The sequence below is a fragment of the Pteropus vampyrus genome, unplaced genomic scaffold (genome assembly GCF_000151845.1).
Source record: "Pteropus vampyrus isolate Shadow unplaced genomic scaffold, Pvam_2.0 Scaffold16, whole genome shotgun sequence".
Classification (NCBI taxonomy): Eukaryota; Metazoa; Chordata; class Mammalia; order Chiroptera; family Pteropodidae; genus Pteropus; species Pteropus vampyrus.
Genome location: NW_011888797.1, coordinates 9,209,605 through 9,229,194, shown reverse-complemented (window position 1 = coordinate 9,229,194; position 19,590 = coordinate 9,209,605). Strand labels below are relative to the sequence as shown.

Genomic DNA, 19,590 nt, shown 5'->3' with positions numbered 1-19,590 from the left:
AAGGCATTTGTTCACCAGCTCTCCAGATGGTGTAGGAGGTGATGCTTCACAGTAGACCAGAGAGCAGCTTGGAGTCAAGGGCATGGCTGAGAGTGATGCAGGACGGGGTGACTCCCCTCGAGTGGGGCCTCAAGTCCTGCACTGAGAGAGAGGGCTCTTGACCGAGCGCAGGAAAGACATTAGCGCCCGCCAGAGTTAGAGACAAAAGGAAAGTTCACCAGAGAAGGAATAACGAACACTCCACAGACAGCGTGGTCTCCAGTCAGAGACAGAGAGTGAAAGAGGCTGAGAGGCGTGGAGAGGGATCGAGAGAGCGAGAGGGAGACCCCAAGTGTTCCGGGAATTTCGTTTATATGTGATGCTTAGTTTCTATGAATTACATTTTAAAGACTTCGTTTACCTGTCTTCCTTTGATGATGTGGGTCTGTAATGTGAAAGCATGGGTATGCCGTGAGAGGCATGCTTGCGATCCCAGCCTTTGCTCCATAGGCTCCCCGTGGTTTTGGCCGTGGGGGATGAATGGTTGGGTTTCTGTTGTATAGGGTACGACTTAAAGACTCGATTTTCCCTTCACTGTGTGGGCAAAGGGTTTGTTAGTCATCCGAGCAGCGATGTTCCTTTGTTCTGTAGGTTTCCTTGTGGTCTGCAAGTAGGGCTGATCGGCACATTGCAGACTGCATATAGCTCGATTTAATGTTGAGTTCCCATGCCTCCTCCCCGTTAGGAGGCAGAGGGCAGAATAGCCGCTTAGGCTGTGAGTCAGGAAGGGTGTCAAGGGGCCAGAGAGAGGGAGAAGAAGAGTCAGTTCCAGAGATTCTCCCCTCATGGAGGGGAGTCTGGGAACGAGAGAAGTCGGTGAAAAGGGAAGAATAAACTTTTCTCGCCTCCTTTGACATGGGCTCAAATGCTTCGTTAAGGATTTGAACTTCTGCCAAGGGTATTTTCTCCCAACCTTAACTGGAGTCTGTCCCCACTTCCCCAGCTATCCTGGGGTTCAGCTTGATGTGAATGGGACACGACAAATCCACACCCCGATGGAGTCGTGGCTTGCTTTCAGGTTACACGTGTGTCATGGCTGAAGAAATCAAAACTCATACATGAGACCAGACAAACAAGTGTCAGAGATGGGTTTCAAATCTCTGTTCTCTGATTCATTCTTTTTTTTTTTTTCCTTCCAGACATTCCAAAAATAAAAAAAACAAAAAAACCCAACAAAAGTCCAAGCGTAATGATTATTTTGTGCCAGGCATTATTACTGGTAATGTTTATTCAGAACTTTAAGGATGCTCACACACTAGGAGAACAATACTAAATGTTTATCTACAGCTCTGCTCATGAAAACCTAAAACAAGGAAATGAGAGCGACAAACGCAAAAAACGCAATGGCCTGAGCATGGGATCACAAGTATTTGAAACCCTTAGATCCGAACATTTATAAAGCAAAGGCCGTCAGAGCCATAGTCCCAAATGCTAACAATGGCCCTCTTTCCTCTCTGTTTTTTAAATCTTTGCCACATCTCCCGTGATATGTCTGACCATTGTACTGTTGGAGGAAAAGACGCCTCCTTTTCCTTCCTAAGGTCATTCTTTATTTTAGGTATCCCAGGTCAGGGACGCTATTGTGAGAAGAGAATTCTAGTAATGACACAACAAGCTTTTGGCACACAGATATTTATTTGTCCACCATGTATAATGAGAAATTAGAAATGATCTAAATGTTTCTGAAAGGGGAGGGCCATCCAGGGCACTCGTTGTGGCTTTTCATGATCTATTTTCTCCATTCACAAGCCATATAGTTCCCTAGCAACCAGTGCAGGCAAAGGTATGTGACCCAGTCCTGAGGGATCAGAATGGGTCCCTGGGCTTTTGTCCCGCCCCTTTCCAGCGGGGAGGGGGTACACCTGGGGCTCCTGGGGCCTTACTTGTGGGCGGTGGAAACCTGTCTGAGAAACGAAAAGACAGGCCTGATGACATCATTTTTACCTTCTGGCTCTAGACACACCTGAAGCCCACCTGTACTCCTAAGCTTTTTAAGTACATGAGACAATAAGTTCCTTTTTCTGCATGAGCCACTTTGAGTCGGTTTTGAGAAAGAGTGATGACTAATATCTGTCTACTTAAAAGATTGTACATACAGTCAGGAGGATATTTTGCCACCTCAAAAACAGCATCTATCAAAACAGTGTAACGTCGAATGGTAGGAAACACTGCTAAGTGAAAACAGCAAGAGAGAAAGTTATAGATCTGCAAGGCAAACGAGGGCATTGAGAATGAGAAAGAAAGCTCAGTAGGTTGCAGAAAAAAATCCATTTTAGAATGCAGCTTGGAGGCAGGGGCCCCAGCAGGCAGTCTAAAGACGACTAGGTAAAGCCAGTACTTGAACCCCCAAAGCAGGAAAAGCACAGGAAGAAAATCCCGCACCAAAAGAGCAACGGTTGTCACCCTTGGTTAGTGCATTATTTCTTCCTCCCTATTTTTTCCTTTCCTGAATTAAAAAAAAAAAAAAAAATGTACATTTAATGTCAATGAACTACTTTCAGAATAGCAGCTAAAATAAAGCAAAACGACCAAAATGCGTATGTTTAAGATAGGGGAGCTCGAAGCCTAGAGAGTTCTTACAGGTTCTGGTGTCCTAAGGTGTTCCAAGAACAGGGTTGTGGGGACAACAGGGCCTCTCACCTTTCTAACGGAATCTGGTTGAGCAGGTTTCAGTGACATTCTTTTGTGGGCAAACAAAGGAGGATCTTACCAAGTGATTACTGCCCAGGTCGGGGAGGAAGAGAGCAGAGAAGCAACTGAAGAGGCTGTAGAAGAGAGAACACAACATACCCTGTGAACGATAACACCCCTGGAGCCGCCATTCCAGGGGAACCGCCCTGCACGTCCCAGGCCTCAGATCTCGGGAATGTTGAAACAGGGCAAAATAATCTTTAGACGGGGCCTAAGCAAACTTACACCCCCAAAAACTGCTTACGGAGATAACAGTGATGCATGCAAGAGAGGGTGAATCCCCCCCAGTCGAGATTCAAGTTCGACAGAGAGGAGAGAGAGAGAGAGAGAATGAGACAGAGACAGAGACAGAGACAGAGACAGAGACAGAGACAGAGACAGAGACAGAGACAGAGACAGAGAAAGAGTTAGTTAGTTAGTTCTTTTCCGAGCTCAGGAAAGGATTCAAGAGCTCGCCAGAGTTAGAGACAAAAGGAAAGCTTGTTAGAAAAGGGATAACACTCCATAGACACAGTGTGGTCTCCTCTCAGAGACAAAGAGTGAGAGAGCCTGAGAGGAACAGAGACACAGAGAGAAAAGACTGGGAGAAAAAAAGACAGACAGACAGACAGAAAAGACAAAGACCCCGAGTGTTCAGAGAATTCAGTTTATATGTCATTCTTAGTTTCTATAATCACACTTTACGTCGTTTCCCTGTTTTCCTTTGATGGTATGGGTATATAGCGTGAAAGCTAAGGGCATGTAGTGTGAAAGCATGGGTATGTAGTGAGGAGGCCTGCTGGCAATCCTCGGCGTTTGGTCCATGGGTTCTCCGTGGTTTGGGTCCCTGGGGAAGGTTTATTTTGTGTGGGGTACCACTCGAAGACTCTTTTCCCATCATGGCGTGGGTCAATGGTTCATTAATAATCCCAGCAGGGTCTTCTTTCGTTCCCTGGTTTCCCGTGGTCTGGCACATTGCAGGCTCTGAATACCGCTTGATTTAACATTTAATTCTTGCGGCTTCCTCCCTATATTAACAAGAAAGCGGTGCTTACGACGGCCGGACTGATGACAGAGCTGAAAATGGAAAACATTGTCTAGAATGAACATCACTCCGTTATGTTATCTGCACCAATAGAAAGTTGAAGGAATCACATCCTTCCACTGATGTGATTGTCCCCTTCTCTTTCTCATACATACCCTGTCTCCTGACCGGGACATCATTTTGACTTCTGCCTGAATTAATGATTCCAGAAGAGCTAGTCTTATTGATCTCAGGTAAACACTCGTTTGCCTCTCGCTTTGACAGGGCTTTTTATTTTCAGGTTAACACCCTTCTGTCTTATCGTCAGCACTTAATACAGAGCCCCGCATGAGACAACGCGGAGCGCTCGGGTGGGGCATGGCGGCCAGATCCGGGCTCCCCAACTTTGTCATCTTGACGTTACCTCCACCCAGCTGGGAGAACGTGGCCAGTCTCATGAGCCCCCTGTCTCAGTCAGCGCGAGGCCACCACCGCAGACTGCAGGGCCGAAAACAACGGGAACGTATTTTCTCATAGTCCCGGACTGGCACGCAGGTGTCTACCTTCTCGCCGTGTTCACACACAGCCTTTCCTCTGTGCTGGTGCAGGTAGAGAGAGATCATTCTTGGGTTTCCTCTTCCTCTTATAAGGACACCAGTCCCACGGGATTTATGACCCAGCCCCTATGACCTTATCCCCAATTACATCCCCAAAGTCCCATCTCCAAATAGTCACACTGGGCTTAGAGCTTCAACATATGAATGTGAGGGGGACACATTTCAATCGCCATGGCTCAGTGCTCTCTTCTGTACAACTGGGAAGATCTTCTTCCCAGTCTGGGGGCCTCAAGGAACATCAAGGGAGAAATAAAAGGCATGACCGAGTCTGACCAAGACAGGCGCCATCATCTCCAAGAGTGTCTGACACTGTTTGGACCTTCAGGGCCACCGTACACCCCATGACCTCAGAAACATCCATGCAAACTTCACACATTCGCCGGCTTCTTTAACACCCTTCCCATAAACCTTGGTGCCCTGAAGCCCCAGTTAAACCTTCTCCCTCCTTCCAGCCCCATCCAAGGGTGAAATTACAGCCTCACCTTCTGCTGCAGGCTCTCATAGAGCTGGGTGAGTTCTGTCAGCTTCCTTTCCAACTTCGAAGCCCGGGCCCTCAGCTCTTCTGCAAGCTCCGTCTTTGCTCCTTCCTTCAGTTCCCCCAAGTCCTTCCGGAGGGTGTTCAAGTCCATGCCGAGACTGAAGCCAAACATCGCACTATTCAACAAGCGAGAACTTTTGGTCATCGCCAGTACTGTACCCCCAAAGGCCTTTTTCACCTGCCTGCTCTTTTGGGCTGAGACTTGGCCAGTGGTCAGGAGACGCTTGGCAGCAGTGGCCAGGTGTGGGTGGGCTCTGGCTATCTGAAAGGCCCTCAAGTTCTTCTGGATATCCTCGATGTTTCTTTCATAGTCGTAAAGAGACTTCCCCATCATCAGGAGATCAAATACCTTCTTTATATCCTCCTTGACGTTTTGGTCACAAGTGGACTCTTGGCTGCTGACCCGAGCTTGGACTTCTCTATTGTGAATGTATTTCACAATGCTGGTTACGGTGCTGGTGACCCCAGCTACTGTCCCCAAACCACTACCAACAGCAGAAAAAATCAGGCTTCCTCCTGCTGTTGCTGGAGCGAGGGCCAAACCCAGGATGCTCATTGCTCCTGAGACGACAGAGATGGAGTTGGTCACCACGTTGGTCTTGGTGAATGTAGTGTGGATTTTGTCGATGTGGTCCGCAAGGTCACGGTATTTTCTTATGGCCCTTTCTAGTTCCCCTTTAAAGTTGGGAAACTCTTCCAAAAATATTTTTTCTTCAGCCGTCAGATCTCTGCCTTGTTGCTCCACATCCTCACGCAGAGCAATGTCATCCTCGTCCCTGCGGATGAGTGAAATAAAGATTTTTCTTCTATCTCCCAGATGGGAAAGCCAAACTCTGAGGCTCGCGTGGTTCCCAGATGTTCGTCCCCCTCCTGACTTTGAACCTCTCTGCATCTCCCTAACTCTTCCAACACCTCTGGCCTGGCCCTGGAAAGTCCCAGAGAGTTGTTGGGAACTGCTGGTTCCATGAAGAGAAGAAACACAGAGAAGAAGCAGCATTTGGGGGGACCCAGGGAAGAACTGCAGCCTTGGCCAAAGAGGTGGAGAAGGTAGATTAATCCTGAGGGACATTTTCAGCCTTGTTCAGAGAGACTATGAAACTCTCACTGGGAAGAGGCGATGGGGAAATGCTAAGATCCGAGTCGAGATAAGAGGCTGGGACTAAGGGAGGGAGAGGTCTGGGAAAAGTAGGAGAAAGAAGAAACCAGGTATGGGGCTGGAGTTCTGTATACCGGAGGTGAGCCGGAGGGAGGAGGCTCCGTGTTGTAATGTGCATCCTTCACTTCGATGGCCTGGAGTTTGGCTACTACCGTGTGTCTTTGCTTCTATCAGGAGTTACGTTGAGAGGGCCAAAGTAATGATCACTCATGTTCTGAACGTTCTCCTTGGCACTTGGCCAGCTTTATTGACCCCCTCAAACAGATAGGATTGGTCCTTCCTGGAGGAAGTTAAGAATAAAGGGGTCCACGTCCCTCCTTCCCCAATATCTCATAGTATAAAATATCAAGGGATCTTTGCCAGCTTAGCTGGCCGAGTGTATCCTTCACGGGAGAGCAGTATCGGAGCAAGAGCAAAGCCTACTCCTTCAGGTACCTTCCTCATGCCGAATGCCACCGGTCCCTTTCCTTCAGGGTGAAATCAGGAGGCTTGGTGATGACACAGACTCTCTGGCTCGGAGGAGAGGATCAGAGCTGGAAGGGACCCTGGAGAGGGCCTGAGCTGCCTCCTTTACCTGTCAGTGGGAGGGACGGAAGCCCAGAGAGGAAAGAGGACTTGCCCAAAGGAACACACGCGGTAGAGACGGAGCTTGGAATGGGGTGCCGAGCTCCGAGACCATCAGTGTCTCCAGGTATCCCTCTCATCAGTCAGTTGCCAGGGGCTTGCAGTGGGGAAAGGGAGGGATGAAGGTGAGAAGAGTGACCCTGCTGAGGAACCCCAAACTTTACAGACGCCACCGCCCAGCCCACCCTCATCCCGCTGTTTGCTCAGGTTTGTCGTGACAAAGAGCAAAAATAGATACGTTGCTGCAAATGTTGACAACATCACTTGGCGTTAACTCTCAAGTTTTATTTTTAATACTGTTGATTGCTAATGGAAGCTTGGCTTCTTATGTTTTCTAACTAAACCAAATGCCTCGAATATGGACACTTTGGCCTCAACACATCCTGTATTAGGCAGCCATGCCTACTGACACAGTGTCAGATTGCAGTCTGGTTCTATGAGGTACAACACACTTGGCTTTACCTAACTCAGCGAACATCCGTTGATTGTCCACATTGTGCTGGGGGCTGGCGATTCGGCGTCTGCTGACTAACAGGTAACTGGGATTAACTTCATCCACGCAGTAGCACCACAGGGCTTTCTTGGCGATATGTGAGCCAAACACACTGAGCTCCTGTTTCACGGGCCTCATAGAGGTGAGGTCCCCAAGGGCGACAATTTATGCCCTTGGAGTCCCATTGCCCAATGTCATATACCTGACTAGATTTTGACTTGCTCTCCAAAATATTTGGTTTACCCTGTGGAATATTTTTTTCCTAGGAGACTATATCTTTGTACGTGTGGTGGAGGCCGGTGGGAAGACAGGTCCCATGTTATGGTCGTAGGACCCATTTTTCATATATCAGCAGAAGTGGCCCGTTCCTTCAAGGACAGAACGGTCTGGGTTACCTTTGCAAATCGACACCAGCCTGGTTGTCCAGCAGCCTCTGCGGCACCAGGGACGTGCTCATCTTGTCCGTCAGAGAATTACAGGTGTCCTCAGGAGTCAAGTGATTTTCTGGTTGGAAACATGGAAAACAAGGTTTCTGCAGGTGCCGTGAAACCTCATGAAATTCAAGTGTGAAGGGATTTTTGATTATGTGAAATCAAGTTAATAATGAAACGCTTATGTGCTAAGTATTTATAAACTTTTGGTTTTACATTTTATATTGAGGTATAGCTGATAAATGATAAGGATGCAAATCGAAGCCCTGAGCTCAATAACTGTTGACACATATATACACCTGAATAATCACCACGCAGATCATGATATAGGACAGAAGTTTTCCTGGAAACGCCCCCAGTCAATACTCACCCCTCCCCAGAGGTAACCACTATTCTGAGTTCTATAACCACTGCTTAGTTTGCTTTTTCTTGAACTTCATAGAAATAGAGTCATTTGCTTGGCTTCTTTCACTCAATATGATGTCTGTGAAATTCACTCACATTGTTGTGAGTGCCGGTTGTTTTTAAAACGGCTGCTATGCAGTATTCTATTATACATATGCTACAATTTGTTTATCTATCTATTCTATCAGTTGATATATTTGGGTTGTTTCCAACCATTGGTTATTATGAACAAATTGATTATAATGATTAAAAGATCATCTTTGCAGGGCAAGGCAACAGTTTATAGGTCCCTTTTGTATAAATTATATTCCCAGGGACAAAATAATATTATGGGAACTGCAAAAGGTCCTGTCTGACCATACAAGTGGTACCCAAAATCCATCCCAGAATCTACTCAGTGGTGAAACCTGGGGGCCAGGGATGGGGGAAGTGCTGTGTCTATCTGGAGAAAAAGAACACTTTAATTGATTGATTGATTGATTGTCATCCATTTAGAAAGCTATTTGTCCATAGCTATATCCATCCACTAGTGAGTGGGATTTTCCAAATAAGCACTGAGGCACCATATGGGCGAGCAGCGGCCCAGATCTAACTTACATGTTAAAATAATCGCTTAGGCTGGAGAACAGACTCCAGGTTTGCAAGCAAGGAAATAGGGAGACCAGTTGGGGACTATTGCACTAGTCGAAGCAAGAGGTGACAGCCGCTTGAATCAGGTTGGTAGAAATTATAAGAATGATTGGATTTCAAGAAATCCATAGGATTTTTCAGTGGATGTGGGATAGGGGAGAACAGAGTCAATGACTCAAGTTTGGGGTCCTGAAGGACTGTTACGGTGAAGATGCTATCTACTGAGATGGGAAAGGTAGGAGGTTTTCTGGGCACGTAACAGAGCTCAGTTGGGGCGGGTGTGGTTAAGTTTGAGATACAGTTAGATATCCAAGTGATGTTGAACAGGCAGTGGATGGATGTCTTGTTCTGGGCGGGAGATTAAATTTGGGAGCTATCGGTGTAGAAAATCGTTAAAGCCACAACATTGCATGTGAACCATAGGGAGACAGAAATAATAAAGGCCAAGAGCAGTCCGAGACCGAACCCTGGAGAAAGCTAACGTTTAAGCCAGGAATAAGGGGAGACAGCAAGAGACGGAGAAGGAGCAGTTGGTGAGGGGCGGGAGAACCAGCAGTGGCATTCTAGAATCCACGTGCACTGTTTGTGTGTGCTGGCCCTGTCTTGGCGTATCCTTGTACTTTTAAACGTCCCGAGTCACTCTGCTTTCCATCGTTCTCTTACAAAGACATCAGCTGAATTCTGCTTTACCCTTTCATGAAGGTGGCCGGGATGGAGGAAAGCTTACCTTGGCATCTTATCTGAGATGCCCCTGTTGTTGCCTTGTTCAGAGGGGTGTCTTTCATCTTTCCTGTATTCAGAGTGACAGGGTGTCTGGCCGAGGAGAGCTGTTTTGCCTTGCTGGAGGAGAACAATGACCTTAGAATTCGGTTAGAGACAGTACGGGAAAGCAGAGTGGAAGCTTCTCTGTCACTTACCAGTTCTGTGATGTTACGAAAATTCACTCGCTGCTCTCAGATTCCCTTTCCTCACCTGTGAAATGAAAGGGAGGGATGAAGGTGAGAAGAGAGACCCTGCTGAGGAACCCCAAACTTTACAGACGCCACAGCCCAGCCCACCCTCATCCCGCTGTTTGCTCAGGTTTGTCGTGACAAAGAGCAAAAATAGATACGTTGCTGCAAATGTTGACAACATCACTTGGCGTTAACTCTCAAGTTTTATTTTTAATACTGTTGATTGCTAATGGAAGCTCGGCTTCTTATGTTTTCTAACTAAACCAAATGCCTCGAATATGGACACTTTGGCCTCAACACATCCTGTATTAGGCAGCCATGCCTACTGACACAGTGTCAGATTGCAGTCTGGTTCTATGAGGTACAACACACTTGGCTTTACCTAACTCAGCGAACATCCGTTGATTGTCCACATTGTGCTGGGGGCTGGCGATTCGGCGTCTGCTGACTAACAGGTAACTGGGATTAACTTCATCCACGCAGTAGCACCACAGGGCTTTCTTGGCGATATGTGAGCCAAACACACTGAGCTCCTGTTTCACGGGCCTCATAGAGGTGAGGTCCCCAAGGGCGACAATTTATGCCCTTGGAGTCCCATTGCCCAATGTCATATACCTGACTAGATTTTGACTTGCTCTCCAAAATATTTGGTTTACCCTGTGGAATATTTTTTTCCTAGGAGACTATATCTTTGTACGTGTGGTGGAGGCCGGTGGGAAGACAGGTCCCATGTTATGGTCGTAGGACCCATTTTTCATATATCAGCAGAAGTGGCCCGTTCCTTCAAGGACAGAACGGTCTGGGTTACCTTTGCAAATCGACACCAGCCTGGTTGTCCAGCAGCCTCTGCGGCACCAGGGACGTGCTCATCTTGTCCGTCAGAGAATTACAGGTGTCCTCAGGAGTCAAGTGATTTTCTGGTTGGAAACATGGAAAACAAGGTTTCTGCAGGTGCCGTGAAACCTCATGAAATTCAAGTGTGAAGGGATTTTTGATTATGTGAAATCAAGTTAATAATGAAACGCTTATGTGCTAAGTATTTATAAACTTTTGGTTTTACATTTTATATTGAGGTATAGCTGATAAATGATAAGGATGCAAATCGAAGCCCTGAGCTCAATAACTGTTGACACATATATACACCTGAATAATCACCACGCAGATCATGATATAGGACAGAAGTTTTCCTGGAAACGCCCCCAGTCAATACTCACCCCTCCCCAGAGGTAACCACTATTCTGAGTTCTATAACCACTGCTTAGTTTGCTTTTTCTTGAACTTCATAGAAATAGAGTCATTTGCTTGGCTTCTTTCACTCAATATGATGTCTGTGAAATTCACTCACATTGTTGTGAGTGCCGGTTGTTTTTAAAACGGCTGCTATGCAGTATTCTATTATACATATGCTACAATTTGTTTATCTATCTATTCTATCAGTTGATATATTTGGGTTGTTTCCAACCATTGGTTATTATGAACAAATTGATTATAATGATTAAAAGATCATCTTTGCAGGGCAAGGCAACAGTTTATAGGTCCCTTTTGTATAAATTATATTCCCAGGGACAAAATAATATTATGGGAACTGCAAAAGGTCCTGTCTGACCATACAAGTGGTACCCAAAATCCATCCCAGAATCTACTCAGTGGTGAAACCTGGGGGCCAGGGATGGGGGAAGTGCTGTGTCTATCTGGAGAAAAAGAACACTTTAATTGATTGATTGATTGATTGTCATCCATTTAGAAAGCTATTTGTCCATAGCTATATCCATCCACTAGTGAGTGGGATTTTCCAAATAAGCACTGAGGCACCATATGGGCGAGCAGCGGCCCAGATCTAACTTACATGTTAAAATAATCGCTTAGGCTGGAGAACAGACTCCAGGTTTGCAAGCAAGGAAATAGGGAGACCAGTTGGGGACTATTGCACTAGTCGAAGCAAGAGGTGACAGCCGCTTGAATCAGGTTGGTAGAAATTATAAGAATGATTGGATTTCAAGAAATCCATAGGATTTTTCAGTGGATGTGGGATAGGGGAGAACAGAGTCAATGACTCAAGTTTGGGGTCCTGAAGGACTGTTACGGTGAAGATGCTATCTACTGAGATGGGAAAGGTAGGAGGTTTTCTGGGCACGTAACAGAGCTCAGTTGGGGCGGGTGTGGTTAAGTTTGAGATACAGTTAGATATCCAAGTGATGTTGAACAGGCAGTGGATGGATGTCTTGTTCTGGGCGGGAGATTAAATTTGGGAGCTATCGGTGTAGAAAATCGTTAAAGCCACAACATTGCATGTGAACCATAGGGAGACAGAAATAATAAAGGCCAAGAGCAGTCCGAGACCGAACCCTGGAGAAAGCTAATGTTTAAGCCAGGAATAAGGGGAGACAGCAAGAGACGGAGAAGGAGCAGTTGGTGAGGGGCGGGAGAACCAGCAGTGGCATTCTAGAATCCACGTGCACTGTTTGTGTGTGCTGGCCCTGTCTTGGCGTATCCTTGTACTTTTAAACGTCCCGAGTCACTCTGCTTTCCATCGTTCTCTTACAAAGACATCAGCTGAATTCTGCTTTACCCTTTCATGAAGGTGGCTGGGATGGAGGAAAGCTTACCTTGGCATCTTATCTGAGATGCCCCTGTTGTTGCCTTGTTCAGAGGGGTGTCTTTCATCTTTCCTGTATTCAGAGTGACAGGGTGTCTGGCCGAGGAGAGCTGTTTTGCCTTGCTGGAGGAGAACAATGACCTTAGAATTCGGTTAGAGACAGTACGGGAAAGCAGAGTGGAAGCTTCTCTGTCACTTACCGGTTCTGTGATGTTACGAAAATTCACTCGCTGCTCTCAGATTCCCTTTCCTCACCTGTGAAATAGTGAGAAAAATGCCTGTCTCAGTAAAGATGATGGAATAGTAGTTGCATCTATGAAAGAATAACACATGGGGTCCTGGTGATGGAGGGGTCCTGTATCTTAATTGTGGTGGTGACCATGCTGATCTGTGTGTGTGAAAAATTGCTTAGAACTAAGCGCGCGCGCGCACGCACACACACACACACACACACACACACACACACCCCAAATGAGTGCAAGTAGAGCTGGTGACATCTGAGCAAGGTCGGGGGTCTGGGTCCATGTCGTTTCCTGGCTGTGCTGTTTAATACCACGGGTTTGTAAAAATGTTACTGGTGGAGAAACTGGGTAAAGAGGATCCTTGAGATCTCTCCGTGCATTTCTTACGACTGGGTGTGAATCTATAATTATCTCAAAATTAAAACTTTAAAAAAACAATGGCACACAACTCTTCGAATGGCTGAAATCCGGAACACTGACAAAACCAATGGCTGGCGAAGATGTGGAGCCACAGGAACTCTCATCCGTTACTGGTGGGAATGAAAAACGGCACAGCCACTTCGAAGGTCAGTTGATCAGTTTCTTATAAAACTAAACATCCTCTGGCCATAGAAGCCAGCAATCACGCTCCTTCGTATTTATCCAAAGGAGTTGAACACTTACGTCCACACAAAAACCTGCACGGGCTGTTTATAGCAACTGTATTCATAATTGTCAATACTTGGAAGCCATCAAAAGGTCCTTCAGTAGGTGAATGGATAGATAAATGTGGTCCGTCCAGACAACGGAATATTATTCAGCGCAAAAAGGAAATGAGCTATCAAGCCATGAAAAGACAAGGAGGAACCTTAAACGCATATCACTAAGTGAAAGAAGCCAGTTTGCAAAGGCTACATACCGTGTGGTTCCAACTCTATGACATTCTGGAAAAAGCAAAATTTTGCAGACCGTAGAAAGATCCGGGGTCGCCAGGGCTGGAGGGGAGGGAGGGATGAAGAAGTGGAGCAGAGAGGACTTTTAGAGCACGGAGACTATTCTATGGGTGGATAGAAGCGTCATTAAACATTTGTCCAAACCCATAAAGTGTGCTACACCAAGAGCGAACCCTAATACAAGCTACGGACTTTGGGTGATAACGATGCATCAACATAGGTTCCGGAGGGGGTGTTGATAATAAGGGAGGCTGTGTGTGGGGTGGGGGGTAGGGGTGTGTGAGAAATCTCTGTACATCTCTGCACCTTCCCCTCAATTTTGCTGTGAACCTAAAAGGACTCTAAAAAAATAAAGTCTATTTAAAAAAAACAATAAATAAAACCAGCCATTGCAAGCAGATACCAAGAAAGGTAGCACTGTAGCATTATTCATAGGTTGTTTTTTTTTTTTTTTAAAGTCTCAAAGCTACCCGAATTTTGTTTAAAGTAGACTGGCTAAATAAATTAAGGTGTCTCTAGCAATGAAAGTATGCAGCTGTTAGGCCAAATGAGGCAAATCTATACGAACAGATGTGGAAAGATCTCCAGTACACGCTGGTAAATGCAAAGGCAGGGTACAAAGGCTGCACAGAGGCTTCCACGTGTATACAAAAAAGACGCCTGTGTTTGTGTAGAGAAGAAACTAGTTAATGCTGATTGTTAAGGGGCAGGGATGACAGGAAAGCTTCCTTTTCACCGTCTACCCTTTCATACTGTTCGTATCAATGATTTTTGCCATGTGCCTACCTGTGAGACCAAAAATATTTAAAGACTGTTTCTCTCTAGTAATGGGTTGAACGATGTGCACTGCCCCTTCCCCCCCAAGTTCATGTCCACTTAGAACCTCAGAATATGACCTTATTGGAAATGAGTCTTTGCAGATGTCATTAGTTAAGGAGCTTGAGATGAAATTATCCTTGGTTTAGAGGGAGCCCCAAATCCAAAGACTGGTGCCTTATAAGAAGAGGAGAGGACACAGAGAGACACAGAAAAGAAGGTGATGTGGTGACAGAGAAGCAGAGATTGAAGTTAGGCTGTCACAAGGCACGGATTCCCCAGGGCCACCAGAAGCTGCAAGAGGCAAAGAATGACCGATTCTTCCCCAGAGCCTTCGGCGGCAGCTCGGGGCTGCCATCTCGGCTCTGGGATGTCTGGCCTCCAGGACTGGGAGAGAATATGTTTCTGTGGCTTTCGTCCACCCAGTTTGTGGCACTAGGAAAGGGCACGTCCCCTTTCATCTCCTCCTCTGTGTTTGGCACTTGGTCCCAGAGCTTAGGGCAGAAACAGTATTTCCTAAATATCCCTTCTCTCAAGATCCTCTTCCTTCCCCGTTCCCTCTCCCCATTCTACTTAAAAACAAAAACATAACATATTTCGAAGGGACGGAAATCGTAACTCTTTTTTCTAATTATTTCGTTAAATACAGATTTACTATAGAAAATTTAGAAATAAAGAGTAAAATTCACCTGTACTCTCACCACACAGAAATAAACAGTCAATATTTTATTTTACAAGCAAAAAAATGTAGACTCAGGCTGTTCATAGAGTTTTGTGTGAACTTTTGTCACTTAACATAGCAGATCCTCATATCCTATAATAGTTTCAAACAGATATTTAAAGCTATGTAATGGATGTGTTATTACGTATTTTCTAATTCCCCTGTTGCTGAATCATTGGATTGCTTTCACTTTAGGTTTTTGCTTTTTGTTGTGTGTGTTTTTTTTTTGTAAATACTTTTTGTTTTATAAAGAATTTTTGATCGTTATAGAAATGTTCGTCCACATGTTTGGTTATTTCTATGGGATAGTCTTTGTGGTCGAATTAATGCATCAAAGAAAAATAACGTTTTTCCTCCCTGGTATATAAAGCTAGGTTTGAGAGATGTGGCTGCAAGGTGCCCATGGTCTGTAAAATGACTCATCTTTTTGTGCTCACTTGTGCCAGACATGCCTCTAACTATTTTATACATCTGCAGCCCTCTCAATGACCCCCTGAGATAGATGCTAATATTATCCTTATTTTACAGATGAGGAAACGGAGGCACCAGGAGGTCAGTATCATGCAACTGGTTAAACGGAAGAGCCCAACGTGATTCCAGCTAGGACAGCAATATGAATCCAGAACAGCGGCTCTCGACAAAGGGTGAGTTTTCCCTCCTGGGCGTACTGATAATGTCTGTAGACACTGAGGGGGGAGGGGCGTGGAGCGCGCACTGCTACTAGCTTCTAGTGGGTGGAGGCCCGCGATGCTGCTAAGTGACACACAGGACAGTCCCCACGACGCGTGATTCGGTCCCAAACGTCAGTGGTACTGAGGCTGAAACACCCTGGTCTAGAGCCTCTTTCTTTACCAGCACCCTGGGATGCTCCCCCGCATTTTTCATATTAGTCCTTAGTCCTATCAGAGGAAGGGCAAAGGTGACAGCCCAAAGCTCTTTGATCCTATCGTCCCATCCCCTTCCTACGGACCTCGGTGGACCGAGAGGCCGGCTGTGCTGGGATGGAGGGGCGAGGATTAGCGGCATTATGCATTTGAGAGCTCCTGTTTCTGACAGTCTTTGCTTGCCTGCTCGGGGAAGTACAGAGCCCCGCCGAATTCTGCCACCATCCCTTCCCCCTCAGACCAACTCCCTCAAACACACAGTCTAAGTGAGAAAGGAGGCTTACTCTGAAAAGACGGCTTGGAGATGCTCCCCAAATAAACTCACAATCCAGGAAACACCAGGGGGCGGGCAGGTTGGCTCTGCATCTTAGAACGTCCAGGGAAATGCCTGAGGCCAGTGAAGTCCCTACATTCTGGGGGGCAGCCCTTCTTCATTTAGGGCCTTGGGGTCCCCAGCCAACGGAGGGGAAGATGTAGTTTGGTTGGTTGTATCACAATCTTAATCATGTTTCTATTTAAACTTCAAATCACCAATGAGGGAAAGATTCCTGTCCCAATTTATCAGTAAAAGAAGATTTGGTTGGTTGTATCACAATCTTAATCATGTTTCTATTTAAACTTCAAATCACCAATGAGGGAAAGATTCCTGTCCCAATTTATCAGTAAAGAATGTGAGCTTCAGACCTTCCCAAGCTTTCAAAGTCAGTAACTAGCAGGACGGGAGTTTGAACCCCGGTCGCCCTGACGAGCTCTTTTTCTGCATCCGACCCCTTAAGCACATTGTCTTTCGCGGGCCCCAGAGCAGCCCCCCTCCTCTGTCTGCTGTCCCACCTGCTCTCCAAGAAGCTCTGTAGCCTCAGGTCCTGATGGAGAAGAGGACTCCTCGGGTCTTCTGTCCTCAGCGCTCTGGGGAACTCCCAGTCCGGCAGGAGACTGCGAGCATCTGGGCTGCAGAAAGACAAATGGGAAAGTAAGAGTCTCCAGCTGGTTTTGCTAAGCAGGCGGATGCAGCTGGCCTCTTCTGGGCAGGAATTGCAAAACTGGCTGGATTCATGATAAGTTTCTAGGCACAGAGAAGCCAGTGCTCATAGCAACACTTTCAGGAAGACGGGGAATTTCTGAGAAATGGCTTTCCTTTTTACTTTCCCTTTCGATTCTTTCTCTGATAGGTATGCAGTGAAGAGGGATGGCTGAATCAGTCACAGGCTGAGTCTCTCCTCTCCCGTTCCTGGCTGTGAAATGGGTGGGTGGGCAGGCAAGGGCTCTGAAGGCCAGCAGAGCCCTTGGAGCTCTGTCACTGAGAGCTGCTTCTCCAGCTGCCTTGGCCTCAACTCCCCATCTGCGAGATGGGTATTAAAACAGCTCCTGGGGCACAGAGCTATTGTGAGGAGCCATGAGCAAGCCATGTGACGCTGACGCTCGGTGTGGAATGAGCCCCCAGCAAACTCATCATGGACAGCTGGAATGATTGTGAGGTGGACATTAAAGCTCCAATACCTGTTATCTGAATTGGGAAATGCAAAGTGCTCTGAAAAAGGAAAGGTTTTTCCGTTATTCCTTGGGTAGTAAAACATGATCTGAACCAGCGCAAGTTTATAGTTTTTATGTATCCCATTAAATTTGAATATTCATTGTTTCACCGCAGAAATATTAACAGTGGGATGTTATGTAATGTGTAATATCGGCACCTTTCCAAAAACTGAAAGAACTAGAAACTCCGAAACATTGAAACCCATCTGGCACCAGCAATTTGAGATACAAGATTGTGGTCCCGACTCTCGCATTCTGCAGATGGGAAAACTGAGGCCTCAAGAGGGTTTGTGGCCTCCCTATGGCCACATGGCTAAGAAAGGCAGAACCAGTTCTAGACTCAGGGCCTGTGGGAATGAGCCTATACTGGGACCTGGGGCCGTGTAATTCTCATGTACAAGCCCAGAAGTCCTCACACCCTCTCCCGAGCCCTCTATGAGGCCACAACGGGAGCTGTTGCCTTGTGGAAGATGTTGCCCACCCAGCCAGTCTTGGCTTTGCAGCGGGGGTGCTGACTCACGTCCCCTGGGCCCTGTCAGCAGGAATGAGAGGCTGGTGGGCCACTGAGCCTTTCCAGCCCTGCATCCCAGCCTCCCCGACTTTGAGGCAGAGGCGGCGAGCTGTCCGGCCTTCCTGCTGTTTTCTCTGGCAGCAGATCCAGATGTTGTGGCTTCTCCTCTGCCCTGGGAGCCTCAGGAATCAGGCTGGCCACTGGATTATGGGTAGTGTTTACACCACAGCAGCTCCTGTGAAACGACAGCCCCAAGAGAGGCTGGGTGAGCAAAATAACCGGTCACGTGAGGGAAACGTGGCTCACGTGTGAGACAGAGAACAAGCCCGCGCCCTATGCACTCAGATGAGCAGAAGGATGGAGTCGCTTCACATCCTAAAACTCATCGACCCTCCCTCAGGGCCCTCGACTTGCTGAAAAGAAACAAACCTGCCTTAAGGTACCTGCCTCCGTCTCTTGTGACTTAAAACACACTCTTTCAGGTAAAGTCAGTCATTTGGGGGTGAAGGTTTAGGCAAACGCAGCTTCAGTTTTCTATCAGGGCCTTTTCTCTTCCCTTAAAGGTTTGCTGTGCTCCAAGATGGCCTCTGACCGCAGGTCCCTGTGTCGTCCCCCTGTGGTCTTACTGGCATGCACCGAGGCCTCCTTAGTCCCGCCTTCCCACGGGTGTCCACTGCCTCCTGCTGTTGAAGCCTGCTCTCTGCCGGCTCCGTGGGGCCACCTCAGCTCGGAGGAGCGGCCGGCAGGTGTTCTGATTTCAGCCACACCTGCATCCTCCCACCCCTGCCCTGGGGACAGGCTCCCACCTCTCGGAGGTCCCCAGCCCTCAGTCTTCAGCCCTCTCCCACGACTTGCTCAGGCCCTGGAGAGCTGTGCTGGGGGCGAGGAAGGACTGGACAGGGCCGAGAAGGAGGGATGTCGACAGAAGAAACATCCACACCTGTAAAAAAAATTTATGCGAGTTTATTTGTGCCAAAAAACTGACGGCAAATGCCGGGGCCCGAGAACGCAAAGGCTCTGGAGAACAAGTTCGCAGCTTCTTTTATGCGTTTGGTATTGAGGACGAGACAGGAAGGAGGGAGAAGGCGGGGCCGGACTGCATCGCAGGGCGGGCAGCAGGACTCTGCTCGCCTGAGGGCGGCTCCCGCTTGTGTCAGAGGTGCCTTAACCCACATGCACAGAAACAAAAACTGGACGGGGCGTGCTGAAGGCAAAGACAGGCGTTTTACTACGGCGACAGGCCCGCGGCGTGACTCCCCGCCACGACCAGATCGCCCTGTGAGGTGACTTTCTGTAGAACCCCTGTCTCCACGCACAGGGAGGTGGTGTCTCAGGCCCTCTCTCTACCTAACCAGCCACATGGTGTCCTGCCCCGGCCCAGCCCTCTCTGTCCCAGCTGCCTTCTTCACCCACTGGGTCCTTTCGTGCCACGTCGGGCCGCAGTTTGGCCACGACGGGGAGGAGCTGCAGTTGGGACGCTGCCTCTGACGTGTCCCTCCGTTTGCTCGTGTTCCCAGACTCCGCGCCACGCTCCTGCTCCTGCGGTGGGGACGTCCGTAGGTCATATCCGTTTCTCCCCTCCCCGAGGACTTGTGGTCCTTTGCTTATTCCTTGGGTGATTCAGCGCCCTGGGTTAGCCACAGACAAAAGAGGTCAGGGAGGAAGGACAATTTACAGATAAAGAGAACTCTGTACCTTGGGAAGTATTTCAAAAATATCCCAGGTACACTCATCGGGGGGTTTAGAGAATTCCTCCTGTTAATAAACAAGCACCGTTT

The 19,590-nt window shown here is 47.4% G+C and overlaps 1 protein-coding gene across 20 annotated transcripts in view; it reads right to left on the bottom strand.

Annotated features, from left to right (window-relative positions):
* Window positions 1–1,655: 1,655 nt before the first annotated feature.
* The window catches only part of LOC105311254 (apolipoprotein L6-like), a 29,317-nt gene continuing 11,382 nt past the window's right edge, over window positions 1,656–19,590 (bottom strand). For 3 of the 20 annotated variants that reach the window (XM_023527364.1, XM_023527358.1, XM_023527363.1), the window contains 8 exons: window positions 18,619–18,752; window positions 17,822–18,047; window positions 16,603–16,719; window positions 12,377–12,431; window positions 12,187–12,299; window positions 10,389–10,497; window positions 4,833–5,664; window positions 1,656–3,786 (listed from right to left, as the gene is read on the bottom strand). In XM_023527364.1, coding sequence (XP_023383132.1) covers window positions 3,619–3,786; window positions 4,833–5,664; window positions 10,389–10,497; window positions 12,187–12,244 — 1,167 coding nt within the window. In that variant the 5' untranslated portion in view covers window positions 12,245–12,299; window positions 12,377–12,431; window positions 16,603–16,719; window positions 17,822–18,047; window positions 18,619–18,752 and the 3' untranslated portion in view covers window positions 1,656–3,618. The other 17 variants (XM_023527367.1, XM_023527365.1, XM_023527361.1 and 14 more) reach the window with 16 other exon arrangements.